At 49.2% G+C, this 13717-nt stretch overlaps 3 protein-coding genes across 17 annotated transcripts; 1 reads left to right on the plus strand and 2 right to left on the minus strand.

Moving 5' to 3' along the window:
- Positions 1–7005, minus strand: Vpreb3 (V-set pre-B cell surrogate light chain 3). The gene is made up of 2 exons (XM_005334562.5): positions 2290–7005; positions 1–1480 (listed from the first exon to the last, which is right to left on the minus strand). The coding sequence occupies exons 1-2, from the start codon at positions 2339–2341 to the stop codon at positions 1158–1160; spliced, it is 375 nt and encodes a 124-aa protein (XP_005334619.1). The 5' UTR covers positions 2342–7005; the 3' UTR covers positions 1–1157.
- Positions 6729–13288, plus strand: C2H22orf15 (chromosome 2 C22orf15 homolog). 15 transcript variants are annotated; one of them, XM_078038853.1, is made up of 6 exons: positions 6729–7227; positions 7672–7803; positions 7931–8017; positions 8089–8247; positions 8488–8800; positions 12102–13288. In XM_078038853.1, the coding sequence occupies exons 1-5, from the start codon at positions 7203–7205 to the stop codon at positions 8781–8783; spliced, it is 699 nt and encodes a 232-aa protein (XP_077894979.1). In that variant the 5' UTR covers positions 6729–7202; the 3' UTR covers positions 8784–8800; positions 12102–13288. The 15 variants fall into 15 exon arrangements, with proteins under 15 accessions (XP_077894979.1, XP_077894982.1, XP_077894986.1 ...); XM_078038856.1 differs by lacking the exon at positions 12102–13288 and having other exon boundaries at positions 6729–7029; positions 7201–7227; positions 7729–7803; positions 8488–9718; XM_040289288.2 differs by lacking the exon at positions 12102–13288 and adding an exon at positions 9129–9718 and having other exon boundaries at positions 6730–7227; positions 8488–8811.
- Positions 9690–11617, minus strand: Chchd10 (coiled-coil-helix-coiled-coil-helix domain containing 10). The gene is made up of 4 exons (XM_005334474.5): positions 11457–11617; positions 10965–11196; positions 10004–10145; positions 9690–9903 (listed from the first exon to the last, which is right to left on the minus strand). The coding sequence occupies exons 1-4, from the start codon at positions 11495–11497 to the stop codon at positions 9884–9886; spliced, it is 435 nt and encodes a 144-aa protein (XP_005334531.1). The 5' UTR covers positions 11498–11617; the 3' UTR covers positions 9690–9883.
- Positions 13289–13717: the final 429 nt, after the last annotated feature.

Consider the following 13717-nt stretch of genomic DNA (forward strand, 5'->3'; position numbering starts at 1 on the left):
GTGTAAGGTAGGCAAGCACTTACCACTTAATTACATCTCCAGACTGAGGGACGTCTGTTTTCCCATATTGGGGACTGAACCCAGAGCTTCACATATGATAAGCAAGCACTGAGCTACAACCCCAGCCCTTTTTATTTTATTTTTAAAATATTTTTTAAATTATACATGGACACAATATCTTTATTTTGTTTACTTATTTTTATGGGATGCTGAGGATCAAACCCAGTGCCTCACGTGTGCGAGGCAGGCGCTGTGCCACTGAGCCACAACTCCTGCGCCCTTTTTATTTTATTTTGAGACCGGATTTCAGTAAGTTGCTCAGGCTATGCTCAAACTCCCAAGCCTCCCAGATACCTGGGATTACAGGTATGAGCCACCATGCCCAGCAAGGCTGTGTTTTTGAATGTGCACATGCCCCTTCCCAGACATTCAACTCGGCTTCTGATGGCTGCATTACCTGTCAGCTCACCCTCTCTGTCCAGTTGCTCCATCCCTTGATGTATCTGCTCAGACTGTGGGGAAGCCTCCCTCAAGAGAACACACTGTTCCCAAGAGGGGGGATATTGCTCTTGCCTTCTGCCTGCCTTCCTCCTTCAATACTTCAGCTCTAGCCCTCATATGCCTCAGAGTCTCTTCCATGTCCCACACCACCTACACACACCTGGCTATCTCAAGGATAAGTGAAGCCTTCGGCAAAAACCAGGTAGGGAGACAGAGTCTGCCCCTCCCCAAACCAGTTGGTCCATGGGGACCAGCCACCAGATTTGTGAGCGTTGGACCACAATCAGCCAGCCATGCAGAGCCGGGGGTGGCAAGGGCTGGTTCCTTTTTCACTCTCTCTAGCACCCCAGGTCCCCGGAAAGCCAGGCCACCAGTTTGAGCCTCTGGGGGCCAGGGGCAGGGCTGGCCACTCCCCAAGGGTCTCAGGTGTTTCCTTTTCAGCAGCCATCCCCAGAAACCAGCCCCCACCCTTCACACACACACACATAGTCCTAGACCAATCACAATCACTTTTTCAGCCAGAATTTCATGGCTGTTATTGACATGTTGAATGTTATTAGCCCATTTTACAGAGGAAGGCTCGGAGAAAGAGAGGTTCCAAAGGTCAGAGGCAGAAGTGGTAGGCAGTCAGGAGAAATTCATTCCATATCCCACCCCTAAGGACCAAAGCCGTAGCCAACGGAGCAGTAGTAATCTGCATCATCCTCAGGCTGCACAGGGCTGATGGTTAGAATACAGGCATTGTGAGCTACGTCCTTGGCAGCTGAGAATCGGTCAGGAATGCCAGCAGGCCGGTGGTGGTCCTCCTCTGAGCGGTAGTAGAGAAGGTAACGGGGGGCACTGCCTGCCCGCTGCTGGTACCAGGATACACCGTAGTCCCCAATGGTGGTATGTGGGGGGATGAGCGTGCAGGAGAGCTGAGCCACTTGGCCTGGGAAGACCAGCAGTGCATCCGGTTGGGCCAGAACTGGCTGGGACACTAAGAAATACAGATTCATTCAGGCCCAGCCTGGGCCCCTTCCCTCCTGCCCCTGCCTATGAAGGCTCAGTCAGACCTCAAAGAGATGCCCATTCCCAAAGGGTTCATAACCTAGTGTGGTAGGACTAGCACTGAATCAGGTGCAGCAAACCTTGTTCCATGTGACTTATGGTGTTGTTTTAGGCCTCCATTTCTCTCTGTGAGTAAGGGCTTTGGAACCAGTGATCCTGATGTCATTGTTACTTCCATGTCCCAAAAAAATCCATGTTCATTTGAAAGCCTAGCATTCAAAGTATTGGACTAGTGCCCTCTGGGTATTTCTGATGTCCAGCTCCCTTTCTCTCAAGATTCTTCCCTGTCTGTTTCACAAACTCTGGTTATAGGCTTACACCCCAGGAAACTCTAGGCTGCACCACCTGTCAGCTCAGTCTCAGTCCACTGGCTTCTCAGGACATTTTCAGTGTTAGGTTGCCTCTGAGGCCTTGTAGGATAGTAGCTTTCTATTATCCCTTTCCTCTATAAAACTAAGGTGATTATCTCCATTCTCCTAAGACCCTAAAGGATAAGAGTCCTAAGGGACCCCTGGCAATCTGATCATTTACAAATGGAGAAACCAAGGCCCACACAAGGAAAAAGATTTACCCCAGGTCAGTGGCAAAGCTGCCTGGATCCAGCTTTCCTCTTCACCTGAATGCCTCTCCCAGGACCCTCCCTATAGTCCCTATAGATTTGCTTCCTTGCAGGGGCCTTCTAGGGCTAGTGCCTCCCCCACCCCATTCTCAAATAAGCCAGGCCAAGGGAAGACTCACCTGCTAGGAAGACTCCCATCAGAAGGAGGACCAGGCACCTGGGGCAGACCATGGCCAGAGACAGGAGGGCTGGCAGTCTTTCTACTAAGCTTAGGTGCTTAGGGGCACAGGGCCAAGCAGGTTGCTGGACCACAACAAGGCATGCAAATCAGTCCATTGACTGAGAAGGGAGGGGTATAGCTGGGGCCAATGGCCAGGCCCTATCTTCCCAATGTCAGGATCCTGACACTAGGACATTGGGAGCTCAGAAGCTTGGAAATCCTCAAGTGAGTGATAGCAGGAGATTGGAATCTGCTTTTCTGTAGCACTGGTGATACAAAGCAGAACCTCAAGCATGCTAGTCAAGTGCTCTACCACTGAGCCACATTCCCAGCCTTAGAATCTGTTTCTTCATTGAGATACAACTGATATACAGGAAAGTGTGGGAGATCATCCTTGCATGTGATTGAGTTTCCTCCCCGGCTGGGTGTGAGGCGCTCAGTCACTTTTTTTTGTTTTTTGTTTTTTTTTTGAGAGAGAGAGAGAGAGAGAGAGAGAGAGAATTTTTAATATTTATTTCTTTAGTTCTCGGCGGACACAACATCTTTGTTGGTATATGGTGCTGAGGATCGAACCCGGGTCGCATGCATGCCAGGCGAGCGCGCTACCGCTTGAGCCACATCCCCAGCCCGCTCAGTCACTTTTTAATGTGGTAAAGAGCTTTCATCACCCTTCTTGAGTTTGAGAGCTTGTCAGTGTGGAGGCATGTCTCACCACTGCCCCAAAGATCCAATCACCGCACCTAACCTTGCAACACTGCCCCCCTTGACCTTCACTGGATGGGATTTTCCCCAGAATTCTTTGTTCCCCAATAAAAGCCCTCTCCCTAGCGTGCTTGCTCTCTCTCCCTAGCCTCTTCAGTAAAACTTCGCTGCTCCCCTGGGAAGTTTGAGGCTGAGGGTTCGAGGAGGAGCCATCCAGGAGCTGGTTTAAAGGTAAAGTGGAGTCTGTGTCTTTAATTTAAACTCCCTGAGGATTTTCCCGCATGACCGAACCACTTACACCATCTGTGCTGGCTGCAGACTAAAGGAAAGTGCACAAATATTAACCATATAGTTTGATGATTTTATATTTAATACACACAGATTTATATATGGTGTATATACGTGTAATATAACATACACACACACACACACACACACACACAATACAAACATCCCTGAAACCCTACATCTGGATCAAGATTTAGAACATTTTCATGGCCCCAGAAGGCCCCTCAGCACCTTTCCAATCAGTAACAGCCTCCACCCCTGCTATAGTTTAGATCTAAAATGTCTGTTAAAGGCCCATGTGTTAAAGCCTTGGTCCCTGGCTTGGCTCTATTGGTAGACCCCAGTGGAAGACCGTCAGATCAATGAGGGTGTGACCTTAAAGGGGATAAATGGGACCCAAGCTCCTTCCTCTTCCTCTCTTTCATTCCCTGGACTGCCTTGAGGTGAGTAGCTTTGCTCTACCTCATACTCCCCACCATGATGTGCTGCCTCAGCACAAGCTGAAAAGCAACAGAGTCATGGACTGAAACCTCCAAAACTATGAGCCAAAATAAACCTTTCCTATTTAGGTTGGTTATCTCCGGTATTTGTAATAATGACAGAAAGCTGACTAACATAATCCCCCAAGGGAACCATCATTCTGACTTCAATCACTTTAGATTAATCTTGCCTTCTTTAGAACTTCTACTATAAATGGAATTATAGTGGGATATGTGTGTGTGAACCTACTTCTCTTGCCCAACATTATGAGAGTCCTGTGTGTACAGCAATATGTAATTCAAAGTTCTCATAGCTGTGTTTAATCTATTGTGTGAAGGTACCACAACTAGTTTATCCATTTTATCCATTCTCTTATTATTAGATATCTGGAAGCTTTCCAGTCTTTGGTCAGGACCAATAAAACTGCTGTGAACATGTTTGTCAATGTCTTTTGGTGCACTTGTGTTGTCATTTTTAATGTAGAGCTACCCAGAGTGAAATTGCCAAGTGGTAGAGGATGTGCACATTTAGCTTTATTAGACACTGCCAAGGTTTCCAACATGGTTGTAGCCATCTGCACTCCCACCAGCAGGATAAGAGTTCTAGTGACTTCACATCCTCACTAGCCTTGACATTGTCAGTCCCTTTCCTTGGCCAGATGGAGGAAAGCTGAAATGGTTTTCACTACGGGTTAGAATCTCAGCTTCTGATCTCAACTGCATGATTCTAGCCAAGTTATTTTTCCTTCCTGTACCTCAGTTTCACCATCTGAAATGCATATAAGCACATTGGAAGCTGGAAAGCAATGAAGATGCAAAGATAGGATATATGCTTTCAGTGTTGAGCACACTGCATTTATTAAGTGCTACATTTTGGATCTGCAATGTCACCAAAAGGCCCAGATAATAAAGGCTTGGTCCTCAGGTAGGTACTATCAGAAGATAGTAAAACTTTTAAGAGGGGGCCTAGTGGGAGGTCTCAAGTCACTGGGGACATACCCTGGGAGGATAGTAGGAATCCATTCCCTTACTAACTCTCACTTTGCTTCCCAGTCAACATAAGATGAGCAGTTTCCTCCATCACACTCTCCCACCATGATCTGATGCCTCACCACAGGCCCAGAATAATGGGGACAACTGATCATGAATTGAAACTAGCACTCTGACTTACAGGGGTCTGATGGAGGTTAATGGGGAGGGGTGAGAAAAGAAGCAGAAAGAGGGGATGCAGTAGGCAAGAAGGAAAGAGAATGACAAAGAGAAACAAAGAAAAAAGTCAAAGGAAGGATGAACACAGATGTAGATGCAGTGCAATAGGTTAAGTGTGAGACCATAAAAAAAGAAAGAGAGGAAACAGAAAGGAAAGGAGGAGAGACAGACAAATAGATATAAGGGACAGGGAATATGGCAAAAGCTAGTGAGAAGATTAGGGTGAATGTAACTCAGTGCTAAAGCACTTGCTTAGCATGTGTGAGGCACTGGGTTTGAGCCCCAGCACTGCAAATAAATAGAGCTGATAAGAGGGACTAACTAGTAGTGAGAACTAAAGAGGCAATTATGACCTGTTATTGATCCAGGAGACCCAGAAACAACAAGACAGAAGGCAGGAAAATGCAAAACAGTGAGGACAGGCTGAAAACAGTTGGAAGTTTCTTGTAAATTTAAACATACATTCACTAGATGACCCAGCAATCCCTCTTATGGTATTTACTAGAGAAATGAAAACTTTTGTGCACACAGAACCTATAAGCAAATATCTAACTGACTTTATGCAAATCTCACCAAATGGAAAAAAACTCAAAATGACAGGACGTGAATCCGGACAATGGAGCACTCCTCAGCAATAAGGATATACACAACAACCTTGATGGATCTCAAGTGCATCATGCTGAATGAAAGAAGCCAGACACAACAGGCTGCATGCTGTATGGTTCCATTTATAGAACATACTGGAAAAGGAAAGGACATAAAACAGAGCAGGAACTATTTTGACTGAAATAACAACTAGAGATTCCCTAAAGATTAAGTTTATTGCTGAGCAATGGTGAACAACGGTAATCCAGGGACTCAGGAGGCTGAGGCAGGAGGATCATAAGCTCAAAGCCAGCCTCAGCAACTCAGCAAGACCCTATCTCGAAAAATAAATGAGCTAGGGATGTGACTCAACTGTTAAGCACCCCTGGGTTCAATCCCCAATACAAAAGAGAAAAGAAAAGATTACTTTATCTGGGAATGTAACATTGCAATAGAAATAAATGATCCATAGTTAACTACCAGCATATACAAGGAGATTGAGGCAAGAAGTTTTTGAAGGTGAAATGGATTACATAAAATATTTTTAAATAATAATCCTTGGCTAGAAGTGTAAATAACAAGGGTGGCATCAGTACAAGATTAAATACACAGTTGTTGGGCATATTTCTGTGCAGAATTATTTCTGTGTAAGGTTGTGGTAGCCTTTGTACAAGATTGTGATTCCAGCAGAGACTTTCGTGAACAGTTCTTATTATCAAACATGCATAGGTAAGATTCCCTCCTCTGTAAACCTCCCAACTTTATTAATTTCGGAGACGGGTGTTCAAGGCTCCACAAAAGTGACTCCATTTTGATTCTGACAACTTTCACAACTACAAAGAGGCACAAAGGAATTTGGGGTGGCGATGGAAATGTTCTATATCCTGACTGTGATGGATGGTTATATGAGAATTCTTAAAACTCAAAAACATTAAAAACAGCAAATTTTACTGTTTGCAAATTTTATCTTAATAAACATGACTAACAAGAAAGAAGGGCAGAAGAACGTGAAAGTTGAGAGAGGAAGGAGAAAGAAAACACAGGAAGATGGCCTTGAACTAATTGGTAGCCTGCAGAGATTGGTGACGACGGACACACACACACACACACACACACACACACACACACACACACACACACACACCTCTTCCAGCTTGGGCCTCTCCCTGATAACCGAATGTGGTCTCCGACTCCCTCATCTGAGCACCCCTGAACCCCTGGTCTCCAGCCCCCACTGTGGGTGGGACCAGAACCCGGCCTCAAGGAATGCCCGCCCCTTCAGGTCCGTTACCGGGATACTGGGGCTAAGGCATTTCCTGCCTAGATGTCTTGGCGACTCCCGCTGCCTCGGAGACCTGCTTGGGAGCTAGGGGACGCTACTCTGGCCCAGCGAGCGGCAGAAGAAAGAGGACAGAGGTCTTGGACTAGTTGAACAGGTGGCTGGCTGAGCAGGGATCTGGGCTAGGGACCACTCTCCCATCCACCCGCATTTGTACACACCTCCCCAACCTCACCCCGGAGTAGATCTGTCTCAGGCATTTCCCGAGAGAGGAGGTCCAGAGTTGGTGGCTCAAAGCCCCAACAGATCCGTCTCTTCCCCACTGTAGCCATGTTTGTCACGGTGATGTTTGGAGGTAAGTGGGGTTCCCCAGCCCTGGAAGGCCGGTGGGGATGAGTCACACGCAGAGGCATGCCTCCCTCTGCCGTGGGAAAGCAGCGGCAGGAAGAAAATGTGCAGATGGGGAAGGGATACAGGGCTCCGAGAAGCCGAAATAAGGAGGAGGCAAAGTGAGCACCTGGAGTGAGGCCCTTGGGGAAAATCCTGGTGGGTCCTGCCTTCATAATTCCCTCCCGGGAAGGGCTGCCAAGCCACCAGGCAGCACGTTTTTGAACCTATCGCTTTGCCATTCCGTTTGTGGCCCTCAAGCTTCAGCTCGCAACACTCATCTGAAGCTGTTTTCACTCCTCCTCTGGAGGGAAGCTGGTCGGCGGGATGTAGGAGGCGGGGTTAGAGCGAGGGGGCAGTTCCAGTGCGAAGAGGCCGTCGGGGGCGGGGCCCGTGCCAGACACCAAGCTAGTTCCTAGATCAGGGCTGGGGTATGGCTCGTGCGGGAACCTTAAGTTGTGCGCCCCAGTTATCCACATCTGTCAAGATGGATGGATGTCTGCAAAGAAGTTTATGCAAAATTGCCTGGACTACTGTGCCTGGGGTAAGTCCTAGTTCCATAGCCCTAGTCGCAGCTCTAGGGAGGGGAGAAATGGGAGAAAGTGGCAGAGGGCCCTGATTGCGGAGAAAGTAGGGGATCATACCTGCTCACCTTTACCCCTACCCCACAGCCGGCTGCGGGGAGCTGGTGAACCCCTGGTGCAGCCTAACGGCCCTCACTGCCCACTTAAAGCAGAGGGGGCAGGTCCCCCCAGATGGTAAGGAGATGGGGAGGGATCAGGGGAGGAGAAGCAGAGGGACCCCATGCAAGGGTGCCAGCCCTGCCCAGCCTCTCTCCATGCCTTCCCAGAAACCATTGCCCTCTTAGCTGAGGATGGACAACTTGTGAGCCTAGGTGAGGACCTAGAGGAGAAGACTTCCCCAGCCTCCTCCAAGGGCAGTCCTCTTCTACAGGAACGAGGGACATATGTCCTTGTGAAAATCATCAGTAAGTGGACCCAAGACTCTCCCCTGCAGTTGTATTGGAATATAAGGTGGGACAGCAGGCCATAGACCACACTAGGCCCTGCTTAGCCCTCACTTTGACCAGGACCTAGCCCCAGCTTGTCCCTATCCATTACCCTGTCCTGACCCCCAGCTTTGGCCAACAAACAGAGCTAGAGTAAGAGGTGGGATAGGGACCATCAGGCCAGTCAGGGGTCTTTTGTTCTCTCTCCATACTCCACAGGGGGGGAGGATGGGGCACCTACCCGCTATGAGTCCCTACTAGAGAACCTGGATGATCAGTGTCCGGAGCTGGCAGGTAAGTGTCAAGGTAGAACCCTGGGAGGAAAGGCATTTCTTCTCCCCCAGTCCCACCATCAGGGTTTCCTGGGTCTTTCAGAGGAGCTGCGCTGGCTATCAGGCGTCCCCACCATGGGTAATGGCCGGAGGAGACGCATGAGCACTCGGCGTAGCCATCGAGAACTAGAGCCCCCTTCAAGAGCTGGAAGGGTGAGCTCCCTGCCATCCAGGACTCGCTAGCTGGGGCCAGGAGCCAGGTATGGAAGAGGTATGGGCACCCAGAAGTGGAACCCCTTACCAGAAGGCAGACACATATGTGCTAAGAAAAGCAGACCCTCAGTGCCAACCAAGCATACCTATGCTCTCAAGATGGTTGTTACACATTGTACTGCAGATGGATCACCCCACTGGAGTGCAAGCACCCTAAGGGCAGGAATGTTCTCAGTGCTTAGGGGATGTAGAACAGGGCATGTAGAATATGGAAGGTGCTCAATGCAAAGTTGCTTAATGAACCCAAGGAAGGCAGAAGCAGGGTGTGTTAGAGCAATCTGCACTGAGTTTGAAGGGCCTGCTCCTTTGTTCCAGCAGGTCCCATGACCTGGCATACCACAGCCAAGTGGACAAGCTGGACTCGGAGTCAAGGGGGCTGGCTATGACCTGACTCATGTGATAAGATGCAAATAGACAACAGCCCAGCAAGATTCCTCTGCCCAATCCAGAATTACTGAGACTTTGCATCATTAAAAGGAGCAAGGTCACAGAAAGGTTGTGAGGCCTGAGGGGGAAAGCCCCTATGATGTGGGTGCAGAGAAAGGCGCCCAGAGACAAAAGCACAAAAGGTGGTGGCAGAAGAGGCCCTTGACAGGTAGAAACAAAAGGCTTCTTCTGGGATTCCAGCCCCCAAAGTCAGATGCTCTTGAGATCACCTGCTAATGCCTCATCATCTCCCTTTGGGCTGCCCAAAGTAGTCCACCCTTGACTGCCCTAAGTACAGATTATTACAGGACTCTTCCCACCCTACCCAGGATGTCTGTTGCAGGTGATACACAGCACACTACAGTGAGATATCCATCCACCTCCCCTAATCCCAGTTCATTATCTAGGGTGCTTCCAGCAGACAGGCCAGCAAGAGGACACACAATAGGCTGTGATTTAAAATAAACTCTTTAATTGCACATTTGTGTCTTGAGTTATCTATGGGGTAGGAAACCTCCTTCTTACTCCCAATCCCAGTTACAATCTGTCATTGTGGTCCAGCTGTCCGTAAGGGGATAGGGTGGATGCAGGGTTAGGACCCAGGAGCCATCTCAGAGCTGGCCAATGAGTCTGCACCAACATGTTCAGGGGAGAGAGCTCAAACCTGTGGAGGGAAGGAGCAGCATAGGCTGTTGTCGCTTGCAGGTGCAAGAAGAGGGTCTGCCCCTTTCAATCCCCACCTGGGATAGGGTCCAATTTCTCACCATGGTTGTATTTGCACTGCTTCAGGGCCTCACTGAAGCCCTCACACAGGGACAGGTCACTCTGAGTGGTTGAGCAGTCCAGAAATTGTTTGATCTCATAGGAGCAGGGTCCCATCTGTAGTGGGGCAGCACGGGTAGGGGCCTGCAGGGGGGAGTGTGACAGGCAGAAAGGTCAGCTCAAGGTTGATACCTAGAGATAGGTTCCAAAGCTGGGGGCTGCCTGCCTCTTCCCATATCCTGTCTTGCTGCCTCAAAGATCCCAGGTCTGACCTGCCCCTGTCTAACCTCAGCTGAGATGCTACATCCATGAAACAGCAAGCCAGCCACCCTCTTCAATGTCATTAAACTGATGCACACAGGGTTTCCTTGCTGCCTCACATTGGGCATGCTGGGGAGGAGCAAGGGAGGGAGGAGGAAAAGATTCTACAATCTTTTATGTACTCTGAAAATAGCCCCACCTCCTGGCTCAGCCATACTGATCCTTATGACCCTTGACCTAACTGCTAAGCGGCATTTGGATTTGGTTCAGGACTGGTAAGGCCTCAGTGGGGGACAGGTCATCAGAGACCAGGAGCCATGACCACAGGCTGACCTTCATATTGGGCCTAGCAGCTACAATACTGAATTGGTAAGGAGAACAAGGGCTTGGTAAATTCAACATCCCTTGTCACTCTACTAGGGTTAGGTGAATTTGGGTAAATCTCTGAGTCCCACTGAACCTGGGTTTCCCATTTTTAAAGGGCTGGTTGGTATCAGTCCCTAAGAGTACAGGGACCTTGCCCTCAAAGAGGGACAGAGCCTGCCAATGAAGTGACAGTGAGCTCAACAGCAGAGTGAGGAATAGGACCCTCCTTAGTCAAGTCCTAGGCCTGAGGCAACTCTGTATACCTCCACTGGACACTCTTCCCTATGTGGCCTTGAGAGAATCCTGCCTCAGTTTCTCTTGGGTCCTGCTGCTTACCTGCTGGGCAGCAGGCTGGGCAGCAGGCTGGGCAGGCTCTGAGCTTCCTCCACTGAAGGCTCCAGTCAGGGCACTGCCCATGACATGTCCCACGGCGGAGCCCACGGCTACCCCAGCAGCCATGGATGCCATCTGTGTCATGAGACCTGGCTGGCCCGAGGGGGCAGGAATCGGGGCTGCTGCTGAGGGCGGTGGGTGTGCAGGTGGATGGGCAGAAGGTGCCGCTGGGCGACTGCAGGGATAGGAGGAAGCAGGGTTAATCCTTGCTGGACCCTAGGCCAGGGTTCTCAGGACCCTGTAGCTCCTGCAAACGACCGCCTTTACTCCCGGAAAACCAGGAGGGCGACCCCCGAATTAGATACTTGACTGCTGCCCCCAGACCCTCCCCCCACCAAGATGGCGCAGTAACAATAAAGGTCACTACGGACGCCCTTGATAGAGTGCCCGCACTTTCCCAGCCTCCTCCCCATGGGGTCCCTGTCCTTTTCACACCTGGCTGGCCGGGCGGCCGCGCTTCGGCTCCCGCGTGGCATGGTGCCTGTGGGGGTACTTGGATGAGCTGAGTCAGAGACCGCTTCGTCCCCCGGACGAATGCAGCAAAGCCAGTCACAAGGGGCTAAAGGAGGAGTCTAGGGCGGAGTCTTAGGGACACGCCCCCAGCTGAAAGAGGCGCTTTTCTCAAGCCCGGCCCTCTTTCGTGGCACCAAAGATCTCTCTCACCTGGAAAGGAGAGGCTGCTCCCTCCCTGCTCCTGATCCCAGTTATGAAAGCTGTAGGAACACAAGCCAAAGTCGCAAACCACCGAAGGCTTAAGCAGGGCGACAGGGCCAGGGAGGGATGGCTCACGCCTGTAATCCCAGCGACTCGCGAGGCTGAGGATCTCAAGTTCCTGGCCAGTCTCAGCAATTTATCGGGCCCGGCCGTAAGCAACTTAGCGAGACCCTATTTCAAAATTTAATAAATTAAAAATGTCTGGAGTTGTATGTAGCTCAGTGGTAAAGCGCCCCTGGATTCAATCCCCGGTACCAAAATCCAAAAAAAATTTTGCGGAGAGCAGGGAATGAAGTTGGGGTTGTGAAATGGGACGCGAACTCTTCTAGTTCAAGCTGAATTCCCTGTCTCTGCTCTCCGTACAAGGTTGGCTGACCGTCACGTGGCCTCGGGGTTAGGAGTGGAGTTGAGCCGAGGACTGCAGAAATCTGTCCCCAGAACTCCCACTAGGGGGCGTACCGACACTTTTTGACTCTTCCAGCGCCCGGAACCTCGAGCAGTGTTGTCCTCGCACTCACCCACCCCGCGCGTCCGGGTGCTAGGAGGCTCTGCTACGCGACTGTTAATCCCGGCTGGTCCCCTGGGATCTTGACCCCACCGATTCAGTGCCAGACACTGATAGCATTCACACGACATTCAAGTAATGTGTCCGTCCTAAAGGCTGTGACCAGAGTGCAAAGACATGTCTACCTGGCTAAGGATCAAACCAAGTACACGAATTATGAATGTTTAATTTTGAAAATTATATATTTTCATATGTATCAGAAAATGTATTGATTCAATTCATGAACTCAATTCAACAGATGTTGGAATTCTGAGATCTAAAGATTTTAGCACCTTAGTTTCAGGCCAAGGTGAAGCCAGAGGCGTGGATTTAGAAGGCTTTCCAACCCATCAGGAACTGGAGGTTTTTATGGTCTTTCCTCGGTGACTTTGCTGTGGTCATATTATGACCCTTAGTTGGAGGTAGGGAGAACCCTGAATTCTTTCCCCTCCCTTTACATTGTCTGGTGTGCCAGCAGAGGCCATCTGAAATCAGGAAATCACCAAGAACAAAAGCATCCAGGAGATGGGTGAAGAGCAGAGATCCCTCTATGAATAAGAGGGACCAGGGGCAAAGACAAACAGCTAGCTGAGTTGGATCTAGCCCTACCTGGTCCCACTCAGCTAAATGCAGGCGGAGCTGTTCCCAGCCACACATACTGTATGTGAAAGTCATGCAGGTTCCTATGTTCTTACATTTACTTCTTTCAACCATCCTCTGCAGCAGAGCCCTCCCCTGCCAGGTCTTCAGTTTTCTTCTCTCTGAAGTAAAAGTTACCATCTACCTCCAGGGTGGGCTTCCCAGTAAGATGAGCATGGAACTCAAGGCCATTTCAATGTAGTTACACAAATGAATGTTTAATTTTGAAAATTATGTATTTTCATGTGTATCAGAAAATGTATTGATTCAATTCATGAATTCTTGAATTGCTGACACTGAAACAAGCATTGAAATGTCTACCTCTAAAAAGTAAGTCACTTTCTAAGTAAAATGAGCCAGACTCCAAAAATCAAGGGTCTAATGTTTTTTCTCATATGCAAAAGGTGGAGTACATGGGGTGGGGAGAGGATGTTGAACATCATAAAGATATAAGGAAGATCAATGGAATAGAACAAGAAAATAGAGAAGGAGGAGGGATGGGAAAAGGCAGGAAATGCAGAATGAATTTTACAAAATTATGTACATGTATAAATATACCACAGTGAATTCCACCTTTATATTTATCTATAAAGCACCAATCAAAAATAAACAAATGAGATGGGTGTGGCGGTGCATACCTGTAATCCCAGTGTCTCTGGAGACTGAGGCTGAAGGGTCTTGAATTTGAAGTCAGCCTCAGCAAAAGCAAGGCACTAAGCAACTCAGTGAGACGTTGTCTCTAAATAGAGTATGAAATAGGGCTGGGGACATGGCTCAGTGGTCCAATGCCCCTGAGTTC

This window comes from Ictidomys tridecemlineatus, chromosome 2 (assembly GCF_052094955.1).
Source record: "Ictidomys tridecemlineatus isolate mIctTri1 chromosome 2, mIctTri1.hap1, whole genome shotgun sequence".
NCBI classification, from domain to species: domain Eukaryota; kingdom Metazoa; phylum Chordata; class Mammalia; order Rodentia; family Sciuridae; genus Ictidomys; species Ictidomys tridecemlineatus.

Bases quoted from the DNA above. Each gene is read 5' to 3' on its own strand.
- Vpreb3 (XM_005334562.5), bottom strand. From the start codon at position 2,341: ATGGTCTGCCCCAGGTGCCTGGTCCTCCTTCTGATGGGAGTCTTCCTA. The intron at 1,481-2,289 runs GTGAGTCTTCCC...TGTATTTCTTAG, and splicing joins GATGGGAGTCTTCCTAGCAG to TGTCCCAGCCAGTTCTGGCC.
- C2H22orf15 (XM_078038853.1), top strand. From the start codon at position 7,203: ATGTTTGTCACGGTGATGTTTGGAG. The intron at 8,018-8,088 runs GTAAGGAGATGG...AGCCCTGCCCAG, and splicing joins GGGGCAGGTCCCCCCAGATG to CCTCTCTCCATGCCTTCCCA. The intron at 8,248-8,487 runs GTAAGTGGACCC...CATACTCCACAG, and splicing joins TGTCCTTGTGAAAATCATCA to GGGGGGAGGATGGGGCACCT.
- Chchd10 (XM_005334474.5), bottom strand. From the start codon at position 11,497: ATGCCACGCGGGAGCCGAAGCGCGGCCGCCCGGCCAGCCAG. The intron at 10,146-10,964 runs GTAAGCAGCAGG...TCCCCCCTGCAG, and splicing joins CCCAGCCTGCTGCCCAGCAG to GCCCCTACCCGTGCTGCCCC. The intron at 9,904-10,003 runs GTGAGAAATTGG...TTCCCTCCACAG, and splicing joins GCAGTGCAAATACAACCATG to GTTTGAGCTCTCTCCCCTGA.